General features: G+C 38.7%; 1 protein-coding gene across 1 annotated transcript in view; it reads right to left on the reverse strand.

Moving 5' to 3' along the window:
- Positions 1 to 12,961, reverse strand: part of cntnap2a (contactin associated protein 2a) — a 373,698-nt gene that overhangs the window by 343,366 nt on the left and 17,371 nt on the right. The window contains exon 3 of the mRNA XM_036557926.1: positions 11,299 to 11,492. Within this exon, the coding sequence (XP_036413819.1) occupies positions 11,299 to 11,492 (194 nt within the window). The remainder of the gene's footprint in view (positions 1 to 11,298; positions 11,493 to 12,961) is intronic.

A 12,961-nucleotide genomic window follows, 5' to 3' on the forward strand; every position in this document is an offset into this window, starting at 1 on the left:
CTAATGTGCTCAGAAATATCTCCCGCAAAATGATTAACTTGTACTTGTAAGGGTGATGTTTTTACTGGAAATTAAACATATGAAGAGTGGTCTCTGATTTTGCACAGTTCTGTAGATAATTTCTCACTAATAAAGCATCACAACATAAGTGGAAATATCCTATTTTTGGAATTAAAAAAAAAGCTTTAAGTGCTGTCTTCCTGATGGGGACAGTTCTGATGGTCTACCAGGACTTGCAGGAGGTTTATTTTCTCTGTAGCTTTTTAAAGTCCAGTTTAGAACATTATTCTTTTTTTCACTCATTTTCCTGTGACTTTCTCCTTCATTATGCACGTTGATTATCTTATATCTAATCTCCTCCAAAATATCTCCTTTAGCCACTTTAGATGGATTAGTTTCAAGTTTGGAACAATGGAAGAGTTAAACTCACAGTGGAGTGCACAAACGTAGAAGAGTGGTCAAATTAAATATTGATAGATTTGATATTATACCTAGTTTTGGAGCTTAAGGTCACCATGTCCAACACCAAGCACTGGCTAGAGGGGTAAAAGCCTGCCAGCATTGGTGAGTGGAGCAGTGCAACTATGTTCTCTGGAGTGTTGCAGCTCCATCCAATACCTTTGGGATGAGTTTGTGATCTAGAACTAATCATCCAACATCAGTACCTGACATCACTAATGCTCTTGTGGCTGAATACAATCAATTCTCCCAGTGATGTTCCAACATCTAGTGTAAAGCCTTCCCAGAAGAGTAGTGGCTGCTAATGCAGCAAAGGGGGGCAAATCCCTATTAATATGCTTGATTTCAGAAGAAACAGAGGTGTCTACCAACTTCTGGACATAGATTCTTTTCAAAAGTACTTCTGATGTAGCTAACAACTGTTCTTTCTATAACGTCTGCAACTACCAGCTGTTCCACGGCTCAAGACGACACGTCTATCCAGATTGTGGTTTTTTCCCTGTCTTTGTTAACTTAAATTACACAGTATACGCAAAAAACCTAATGCAGTACATTTTTATTTCCATGCATTTAAATGATGGACCACACTTTTCATTCAACACAGCAGACCCCCACTGAGCCACAGTACTATGCATGCACAGAAGAGGAGACACAACTCATACAGAGATAAGAATTGCTGTGCACTGGATGGTATACAAAATATTTGCACGTGTTTGTCATGAATGTGTGACAAAGGTTTGCAGGTTCCTTCTGAATGACACCAGACATGCAATCATGCTGCAATTATGCAGTGAAGCTATTCCGAGTGGAACCTGATGGACGGATCCAGTAATAACGATTCATATATGTCTCTATGTAAGTGCATCATGCATTAATATGGAACAGTCAGCTGCATCATGTATATTCAAAGCAGTGCTGTCAGTGCTACTCTAAATGCCACAGCATAGATTTCATCATCCTGTGTCCTATATTCATATGACATTGCACTGACATTGAACTAGAACACAGAAAGTGGACATATGGACTGACGGGTCTAAATTTGTAAGTGGGATTACCTGGATCGTGAAAAAAGCAACCAACTTCTAAGACTGAACTTGATGTGGAAAAATATCCCTGCAAATTTCTTTTAATAAACCCAAAACAAGTCTCCTGAAAAGAATGGAAGCTGTAATAAAGGTAAAGCATTAACATACCTAAAACCCAAGAAGGTGATAACAAATTAAGTTGTTTAGTCGGCTTCTGTGTAATTTCGAGTGAAATATACATTTCCTACTTTACTGAGGCTGAAAACTGAACAACTTTTATTTCATGACCGTTTTGATTGGAAATTAAATACATGAAGGGTGATCCTTCACTTTTGCACAGTACTGTACACAGGCAGCTCCATATTGGCATCTTTGGACCCTTAGCATATACATTATCACATCATATATCATATTCATATACAAATCAGCCAGAACATTAAAACCACCTCTGTTTCTACACTCACTGTCCATTTTATTAGCTCAAATTACCATATAGGTGCACTTTGTAGTTCTACAATTACAGACTGTAGTCCATCTGTTTCTCTGCATACTTTGTTAGCCCACTTTTACCCTGTTCTTCGATGATCAGGACCCCCACAGGACCACCACAAAGCAGGAATTATTTGGGTGGTGGATCATTCTCAGCACTGCAGTAACACTGACGTGGTGGTGGCGTGTTAGGATGTGTTGTGCTGGTTTGAGTGGATCAGACACAGCAGTGCTGCTGGAGTTTTTAAACACTGTGTCCACTCACTGTCCACTCTATTAGACACACCTTGTAGATGTAAAGTCAAAACAGTAGCTCATCTGTTGCTGCACAGTTTGCGTTAGTCATGCTCTAGTCCTTCAACAGGATGCTGCCCAGTGGAAGCTGTTGGAAGCTTTGGATTTTGTGTTACTGGACTATTCTTAGTCCAGCAGTGACACTGAGGTGTTTAAAAACTCCAGCAGCACTGCTGTGTCTGATCCACTCATACCAGCACAACACACACTGACATGATATCACTACACCAGTGTCACTGCAATGCTGGTAATGACCCACCACCCAGATAATACCTGCTCTGTGGGGGCCCTAACCACTGAAAAACAGGGTGAACAAAGTATGCAGAGAAACAGATGGACCACAGCCTGTAACTGTAGAACTACAAAGTGCACCTACATCATGAGTAGAGCTGATAAAACGTACAATAACTGTAGAAGCAAGGAGGTGGTTTTAATGTTATGGCTGACCGGTGTATATATATATAATTCATGCTATGCTTGGCTTGCCATAATATATTGTGTAAGATATAAGATATGGTCTTGTGACTGGAGGGAACAAAAGTGAATATGTCTCAATATCTCTTCCTTGTTGAATTCAGTGATAGAGGTTAAAGGAAGTGAGTTCACGCGAGAACGGCACACGCTTTCAACTTTCATTGAGTGTCAGCTCTCAGGTTATGTGTGAAACCAGTAAAGTAGGCTGATAATGTTATTTTAAATTATGCATTGAACGTAATTATTAGCTTTCGTTCCTCGGCGACTCAATTAGAGCCGGAGTCAGTGGCATGATTGGAGCGGCCGAGTTTTGATCACGCTTCTGGTCATCTGGAATTCAGACTTGAACTATCGCCATGGAAACCTCATGACAGCCTGCCGTTTTATACAGCAAAGCGAGCGAAACAGAGGACAGATATATTTTATAATTATTTTTCATGACCTTTGGAGATATGGAGCAAAATGTAGAGGAAATAAAACCTGACAGTCTAGAATGTGAATATTTAGTCTATAAGGAGAAGACAATTCATTCAGTTTGTTTGGGTTACTTGACTTGAATGTGTACTTCATTTCCACTAAAATATAGTGTATTTCATCAAACACAATTTTGTCTATTTATGTTTATTTCATACTATCGCAAAACATATTGAAAACGCATAAAAAGCACTACGCCACACTGAAATAATTTCTCCATTGGCACTACACTGGGACTTTAATTTAGCCTCTCATATTTCTTTAATAGACCAAAAAATCAACTGCAATTGAAATAAATACACAATTATCACTATTATTATAGCCTTTTAAGAAGTGTTTACTGTTTACTGATTATAACAGTGTAAGCATGTGTTGTCCTGGCGAGTGGTTTGCAGGAAGACAGAGATATTTACTTCTGCCATCACTTTTAAAAAAGACGGAATCATATCTAAGGTACAATTTCAAACGGTATTATAATGATTATTACTGCGTTTATACTGCAGTGTAGCATTAAAACTGAAAGGTCTTTTAATGCATTTAATGCATTTTGCACTCCTATCAGTCACTTAACACTGACCTACATTACTGTGCAAAAGTCAGAGACCACCCTTCATTTATTTAATTTCCTGTTAAAACAGCCATTAAGGAAACAATATTGATCCTGACCACCAAAACTGTCCCAAACAGCATTTAAAGCTTTCATCTCTGAGAGAGAGGAGAAAATCAAGCTCCACTCTTGCTTTAGATCTGAAAAAGTCCACCAGTGTTTCCATCCAACTTTCCAGTGTGAGAAAACATCAACACTATGGGTCTGAAAGGATGAGTAGCTGTGAAGAAGCCCTTACTGAGAAAAGGAAATCAACAAAAAAGACAAATCAACAAAGAAGCCGCTGGTGTTTTTAGAACAATGGCATGACTACCCCAGAGTCCAGACCTTAACACCACTGAATGTGTTTGGGATTAACTGGATTGTGAGAAGCAGAAAATGCAAAAACAACTTTTAAGACTGAACTTCGGAGGTGTAGAAAAATATCCCTGCAGATTTCTTTGAAAAACTAAAAGCGAATCTCCTAAAAAAGAATGGAAACTGTAATACAGGCAAAGAGTGGACGCTAAATACTGAAAAAGAACACACACTGACGTGAAGCACTGCTCTTATGAAGCATAGCGCCCCCAAAATTCCCTGGAGAATTTATAGCCTCTTAAATGTGAGTGAGAGTGAGCGGGGATGAATCTTTATTAACATAAACATATTTTTTTAGCTTTTTTATTCCATTTGCAATCATTTTTCCAGGGCTCTCTGAAGACCAAGGCCCTGGACTGCAGCCTGTAAAATATGGCTTAGTCAGTGCGTAATGTTCGATTCCATCAACTTTTCAAAATTTTAGCACAATTAAATTTGCTAAGATTTAAACAGTCATTTAGAGTGGTATGACATGAAATGCTCCATTCTAGGGAAAATCTGAATTGTTCACAGTGGTGGTGATAGGAATGAAATGTCAGAAGAGATTAAATGTTTGTGAAGAGTTCCCACATAAAGCTATTGCACGAATGGTTATGAATATGCTGCCTGATGTTTTTATTTTTACGATAGTTTTGAGAAGGTTTTGGCCCAAATTTTATTTTGGTACCACTTTAAAATAAGACTACCCTTATTAAGGTTATATGAATGGTTTAAATGAGTCTATAATGGTCATTTTGTAAGTCAGAAACACCATCAAAATCATTAATAACCATTTATAACACATAAAAAGGGCAACAGTGAGCTGTTATATCTGATGAATGTGAATATTTGATGGACTGACTGATGGAGAAGAAAGAGTAAGATTAGTAACCAAGATCTGAGGTTTAGCAGTATAAATGAATGTGGGCTCACAATTTGGCAAGCAACAGGTCACTGTTTCTCCTTCGATTTATGCATTCTTACTGCTGATAATGATTTTTAAAGATGTTTATGATCTAATTAATAACACTAATACACTTTACGATTTTAAATTGTTCAAAGACGTTTTATAAGAATAGTCTTATTGTAAAATTGGTCCCATATTTTAAAATACATGCATATAAATGACATATAAAAACTCAAAAGACGTGTAGGTTCAATGCTGGTTTTGCTTAGTAAATAAAATGGCTATATTTGTGTTGTGGACATCGTGACTCCTGGTTCGTATCACCATCAATAAAAACACCTTTTCATATCAGAATTATGCAGAGCTTTTGAAAAATCCACTTTAAATTCCCCTTTAAAGTCTGTCTAAGATCTGAAGCCCGGTGAAATGTCTAAAGTCCTCTCTTGGATGGTCACTTTGTGTAATGACCTATATAGCTGTGCTTGTAGGCTATTTTGTGTACTTAAAGGTTCAGTTCACATATAGATGTGTTTCTCCAGTTGCTGACTGACATGGCAACATAAGAATGGAATAAATAACACAGAACACAGCGAACCAGCGTGCACTTTCACTGTAAGATCAGGGCAGTAAAAAAGGAAAGAAACTGACAAGCCATAAATCCTAAACTCTGATCCATGCCTGATGTCACATCCGAGCACAGATCAAAAGCAAACACATCTCACAGCAGCTCCATTTATCATCCATCACACCTGACTGACAGTGTGGAATCATAGCAGTGGCAAATATATCACACCGGCCAATGCGGTCGTGGCACGGACGGCGCATGACTGCATTACAGCGACAAAGGAGGTGATAAAATTCATAACAATTTGTGACAGCTTGTCATTTCATGATAAATGGCGTATCACTGGTGTTTAACAAAAGCGTCCATACTCTCTTTCTGTCCTTCATTCAGTTCAGCTAGCAAAGTTGGGTAATTTAAACAAGGATTCTCTGCTGGAAGATTCCACATTGATGCATAAAACATCTTAATCAGTCTTCTTTTTTCACTGAAAAATGTCTACAGTACCAAACATTTCTGATAAAAAAAAATACAATATATGTTATAAACTATCAGGGATCAAATTTAGGATATTTTTAGAAAAATGTTCGACCTCTACAGCCCCTGCCCCCCATGTACATATCAAATGGACAACAATAATACCCCACTTAGCATCTCACTATTATTGTACTATATGAAACCCAGTCCCAGAATGCAAAACCATAGAAGGTGATAAAATTTACTCTAAAAAAACAGCGAATATAAAGTCCTTAAGATAAACAAACAGCCAACATTACTAAGCCAGTCACATCATATTTCAGCTCACACACATTAGTTGAAAACGAGTTTGTGAAGAGTTAGTTTTAGTGATAAACTCATTAAATAGTGTTGAAATCTACACAGTCTAAAATATGCTCCTCTGTGCTGTAGCTGTGCTCTGTGCATCTGCTCTGCAGTGAAGGGCTTCTTGTCCAGTGTGTGGGAGTCTTTAGCTGGCTGCAGTAGTCTTTCTCTGCTTTCTTCTTTGGACTAAACGGATTAGGAACAAAATGTAAGACATTTATAATGCCCTCTGGTCGAGGATAGAGGTCAGACATCTCATGGCTCCTAAACATGAGAATGTATAACCTTAGAAAGAAGATCATTTTCTTAACAAAAAAGTCTAACTTACCATTTGAAAATGTGAAAAATCCCTAGAAGCTATATTGCATACTATGTGACAAAGGACAATAAAAATGAAACAAATTTTAGTTTAAACCTAACAGATACTGAAATACAAAGATGAGTAACAGTGTGGCATTTATCAGACACAATGAAATTCAACCAAGGTAATGCTACTTGTGAAGATGGACAAATGCATGGAAAAAATTCTAAAATAGGCTACAGAAATCAAAACTTAGAGTGCATAAAATAATCACCATTTTATAACGAAATGAGTCATTCTGTCGCTGTTGCTTTTTTACCAGTATTTTTTTTCACCAGAACGCTGCATTTTCCTGTTAAAATTTGCAACTAAGTATCTGTATCTAAGAGACAAGCACTTTGTTTCTGTATAATGGTGATGTAGAACACTTGGTTTACGTGGGCTGTCTGATGAGAGCTAAACGACTGTCTACAAATTGCATCGCAAACGGCAAGCCTCTGGACTGAATTTCTGAATTTGTCCATTTTTCACTGTTTGCATGTCTGAATATGGTAGGTTTGAAAGGATCAGTCTTGTGATTAGGTGTTTTACCATGTCTGCTACTGAATAATAATACATATATTTATATATAATATGTAATAATATATTGAATATATAGAATAAGCTCTATCTGCAGTGTGGTTCATGCTTAATAAAGTGTTCTCCTTATAACAAACATACTTAGAGATATTAAGAGAAACTATAGAACTCTTAGAACTTGAAGGCATTTGTATGAACTCTGTTACAAAAAGTCTGAGCCATTCAGTTGCTCCTTTAATAATAAACCTACTGTGGAATTGTACATAATTAAGGCCTACGCAGGAGAATCTCTAATGCAGTTCCATGCACTGCCCTTTCCATATGTAAAAATTATTGATCTAGCATGCATTAACCAGTAATGTAACCTCTAAGTGCTATCATCCTGCTCCAGATTGAGAGCACTCTGAGCATTTCTTGGGGAAAAAAAAGAAAACTGAAAGAAAAAAAAAATCCAACCTTCTATTGTTTTCTCATCTCCTGTCTGCTTCTTCCATTTCTACATGAATATGGAGCACAAAGCCAGGTAGCTGATTTAGCAGGACATGGTTGAGAGCTTTAAAAAGTGAATTTCCAAACCTTCAGAGGTTTGAGAGGTATTCGCTATTCATTTGTGCGATGCAGGCAGCATCTACTGGGATCCGATCAGAAAAGCACGCGCTCTGCCTGGCTCAGCTCTCATCATCACGGCCTCATTTAACTCGGTTTAAACAAAGCCCCGAAGATGGAGGCGTAAAAGGGAGGAGACGTGCCTCATCAACAGCAAAAGAACACAACCATAGCCAATAACAGAGCTGATTACACACGTGGCTGACAAATCTGCAGAATCTACACACCTTCAGCGTGACACCGGTAACACCTTCCACGCTAACAGTGGCTTTAGATACAAGAGAAGCTCCATTCTACCTTAACAGCACCTCTCTTAATAGGTGAAGTGACAGCAATGACAAAGGCAGCTGTCTCTGTAATACACAGCAAATGGAAAGTGAACTCAAAAGCACAGCCAATAAATGACCAAACACACAGAAGCATAGTTAGGGGAACAGGCTGGCAATCAGCTTGTCAAAAATTTGCTTCTTTAGCTCTAAACTGTAGCTTTTTATTAAAAACTCAGAAAATGGATCCATTTTGTAGTAAAGGGAAAAGAAGGTTACCATTTTTCTTAAAAGCCGGTGCACCTCAAAGACGCAGATACTGGATAAGGGCCCAAAAAAGTCGTAACACCGCTGTGAAAAAAACAGCATTACCCATAAGCTCTGCAAAACAAAGTATTAGCATTAATGTGTATGTTTTAAAAACTTGCCTTTTTTGGGGTAAAAAAAAAGTTGTAAAACTCTGTCTTGGTGTGAAAAGCCCTTATAATTTTGTTGCACCTCCTCTGCTGCAAATGTAAACGGTCATAAACATACTGAATGGTACTGTAATGTAGCCTACCTGTGGTTTTAAAAGATGATTTATTGATTAATAATTTTGTCCCAGTTTTAAGTTTTTTCTGCAAAAAACTGGCCCAGCCCTACTTATATGATACCAATTTGTTTCTGACACTGTGATATACTAGTATGAACATTGACAAATTCAAGCTTCTGAGGGAAACTACTGTTTGTAGCCATGCAACATTCTTTATCCAGTATATCAGACACTATTAAACTTAACAGCTCAACACAGTTTAAGTCATGGCTTGAAAAAGCCAACCTACTGTTCTTCATTTTCTTATTATTCTTCTACGGTCAAAATTTTGCAACACTGCTCCTCCTGCAGCTTTTCAGCTAGAACCACTAAACAGGACCGTACAGCCTATGTCTGAATAGATGGCTTGTCCTTTTTTAAATCAATTCAGTTCAACTTAGTCTGTACAATGTGTTCATTCAACATGATTTTTTGTCTACAGGAATGAATCAGGGAATGCTTAATATGCTGAAACTGAGCCATTCCACTAATAAAACATACAATGCTTATACTTCTACCTCTTATTCTACCACAGTACAGACTCGTAAGCCAAATGTTTTTCGGACACTCTTCTTATGCCACCACCATACACGTATGCTAGCAACACCCTAGTAACCACCTGGGATAGCATAACAATGCCCTAGCAACACCTTAGCAACCACCTAACAATTACCAAGCAATGCCCTAATGATGAAGTTGGAATGCCATAGCAACCTCGTAACATCACAGCAACCTAGAATTACTATATAAACTCAGAATTACTACATAAACCCTATTAAGGTATCAAACACATTTGATAACGTCTGAAGCATTATTAGCTGGCTTTGTCGAGCCAACTTAAGGTTTGTTCACAAACTTTCTCTGTCTAGTTACCATTTAAATTTAAATAATTTTTAGCAACACTGGCCTCATGATAGTGTTGATCCAGTGCAAAACTAAAGAAGCAAACTTGAGATACAAACGTATCTCAGCTGATCGACTATTCATTCAGTGAAAGGAGAAAATTGTATAAATTTGACATTTCGCCGAACTGTTCCTTTAATAGGTAGCAGAGAGAAAGCTAAAGCAGAAGCAGATCACTCGCTCAGCAGCAGCTCCCCTTCGATTGGCCTCAGGCGGAGATGGTAGCACTGCTATTCCCTGTCAGATAAGCCCCAAATCACCTTCCTCAACCTCCACACTGTCACTCTTAGAGCCCCTCTGATTGCTTAGTCTTGATTAAGGCTTCATGCTAGAAATCAGGACACCAGTCTGACTCAGTGATCTTCAGCTGTCCTTGCTAAGAACTTTGCCATGTCGGCTTTGGTGAACAGAACCATCAGCATTACAGCTGACATTAGGTGAGTTTCACTGCAACAGAGGGGGCTCAGTAAAGGTATTTTTATTAAGGGAATTTCTTTTATCTCTTCCTCATTACGGCCATGTCTGGTGTCCGACGTTAGCTTCCTTAGTTCCTCACTTAACACATGTCTGTGGTGAGAAGGAATGAAGTTACCTTTGGCTTTGAATCAGCGCTCAGTAGCAGTAATGCCAACCAATCAGTGCTCAGTACAAAACCAATCAGCACTCAATAGCAGTAATGCAAACCAGTCAGCACTCAGCAGCAGTAATGTCAGGCAATCAGCACTCAGGAGCAGGAATCCTAACCAATCAGCCCTTAGTAGCAGGAATCCCAACTAATCAGCATTCAGCAGCAGTAATGCCAACCTAGCAGTGGTCAGTAGCAATAATGTCAACCAATTAGCACTCAACAGCAATAATGCCAACCAACTGGTGCTCAGTAGCAGTAACATCAACCAATTAACACTCAATAACAGTTATGCCACCAATAAGCACTTAGTAACAGTAATACCAACCAATCAGCATTCCGTAATTGTTGCGCCAACCAATCAGCACTCGGTAACTGTTATGCCAACCGATCAGCACTCAGTAGCAGTAAAACCAACCAATTAGCACTCAATAAATTAATGCCAATCAGCACTCGGTAACAGTTATGCCAACCAATCAGCACTCTGTCACAGTAATGCTAACCAAACAGCACACAGTAGCAGTAATGCCAACCAATCAACACTCCACAGCAGTAATGCAACTAATTGGCACTCAGTAGCAGTAAAACTAAAACAGTGTAAAACTAAAGAAGCAACCTTCAAACACCAAACATGTCTTGGCTGATCGACTACATTTGGGGTGAGGTAACCTTCTAAGGCTGAGGCAAAAACTTCTCCATTAATCTTGTGATGTCTCAGTGCTGTTATATTTATTTGTTATGCAGAGAGGTTGAAAATTCATAGATTAGTCTGTCACAAACTAACATTTCAAACAAGATACACATGCAGTGAAAAATCACAGCGCATCCAACAAGAAAGGAAGCCTTGTCTTTTATACAGTGATACAAAACACAGTAGCACATAAAAAGCTCTGTATCAAAGGTCTGCGTCCAAAGCGGCCTGGTCATTATGTATTGAAGGTTCTGGAAGTGAAAAGCAGTCAAAGCAAGCAAGGACATTGCTACAGTGCAGTACTTACCCATATGTTCCCATCTTGATGGTACGGTTTCCAGTTCCTGCCCGTGTCACTGTACAGTAACCGGTAGCGTGTTGTCCAATCAGAGCTGCTGTATCGGCCCTGGGTTGCTATGGCTGTGACCTGTTTCCTAATGCCCAGGTCCACTTGAAGCCACTGGTAATGGTCACTGTCCAGAGGAGACCAGCCTCCAGCACCTACACAGAGCAGAGTGTGTGAGGTTATCAGCTTCAGTTTCTGTGCCTTGTTTAGCACTACAGGGAAAATGAGAAATGCAAGGGAGATTAAAGGGTTTTGCTGTAGTTGTACTGCGTATGTGTGTGAGTGTTTTGAGGAGGTGTGACTGAATCCTCTCTGAGATAACTCTGTGCAACGCAGCTCGTTTTACAAAAGCCTTCATAAGTCTTCAGTGAATCACCTGCTAATGCAAATTTGATTACTTCTTTAATGGATTTTTTGCACTTCACTCAAAGCCTAAAGACGCGAGGAAACTGAATTTTACTGAGATTTTGTAAATGCAATCAAAGTGTTAGCATCAAGACAAAAAAGAAAACAGGAGCCGCATTACAGAAAATCCTAACTCTGAAATCTCGTTTAGTCAACATGACAACTTGACAACAGCTGTTACAGAATAACAGTTTCTAAGGTTCTTGTCATCAACTCCAGATAGAAAAAAGAGTATTACAGAATTTCTCAGTGGTGCCCAAAGCCTCTGTTTTTAAGTAGAATGTTAGCATTTCTAGGCAACTGTGACAGGCAGCACAACAAGGTCACTATAACTAGCATATATACAAAGCAGGGAGTCCTTTTCTAGAGTCCTATGTTTACAGGGTTCTACATCTCCAGGGTCCTAAATTCACAGGCTCCTACATTTCAGGGTCCTATGTTCCCAGGGTCCCTTGTTTCTAGGGTCCTATGTTCACAATGTCTTGCATTTTCAGGGTCACATGTTCCCATAGCCCTACAATTTCAGGGTCCTACATTTTCAGCGTCCTATATGCTCCCAAGATCTTACATTTCCAGAGTCCTATGTTCCCAGGGTTCTACATTTCCAGGGTCCTATGTTTCCACAGTCCTACATGTTTAAGGTCCTATGTTTCCAAGGCCTACAAATTGTAGGTGCTACATTTTCATGGTTCATGTCTCACATGATCCTACATTTCCAGCATCCTATGTTCCCAAGGAACTATATTCCCAGCGTCCTGTGTTCCAAGGGCCTTAGGTTCCCTGGGAATAATATCCCTAACTTTTTCGAGCTTCCAGTTTATTTCACTTAGTTTTGTCCTAACATTTTTTTAAACATTCTTCACAGTTGCTTGGTAATAGACAAAAAAAAATGATTATCGACCAGCGTTACGGACTGAAACACTACTTGTAAGGTCACTGAGAAGAGGTGGACCAAAACTGCTTTAGGTAGATGTGTAAATGTGCTGTTTTTAGTGATGTCACAAAAAATAAAAATGGCTGTTTTTAAAGCTTAGTTTCCATATATGGATTGTATGAACTGAGGTGGGAAGCATATTACGTACTATATTAAACTTATTTATTTAAAAAAAAAAGCAAAGAAAAATCTGTTTCCATGATATGTACCTTTCTTAAAGTGTGAAAACATAATGCCTGTTTTTAATGAATGACGTGCTTTGCAATTCACTGCAAATGATACAAT

This window comes from Colossoma macropomum, unplaced genomic scaffold (genome assembly GCF_904425465.1).
Source record: "Colossoma macropomum unplaced genomic scaffold, Colossoma_macropomum, whole genome shotgun sequence".
Classification (NCBI taxonomy): domain Eukaryota; kingdom Metazoa; phylum Chordata; class Actinopteri; order Characiformes; family Serrasalmidae; genus Colossoma; species Colossoma macropomum.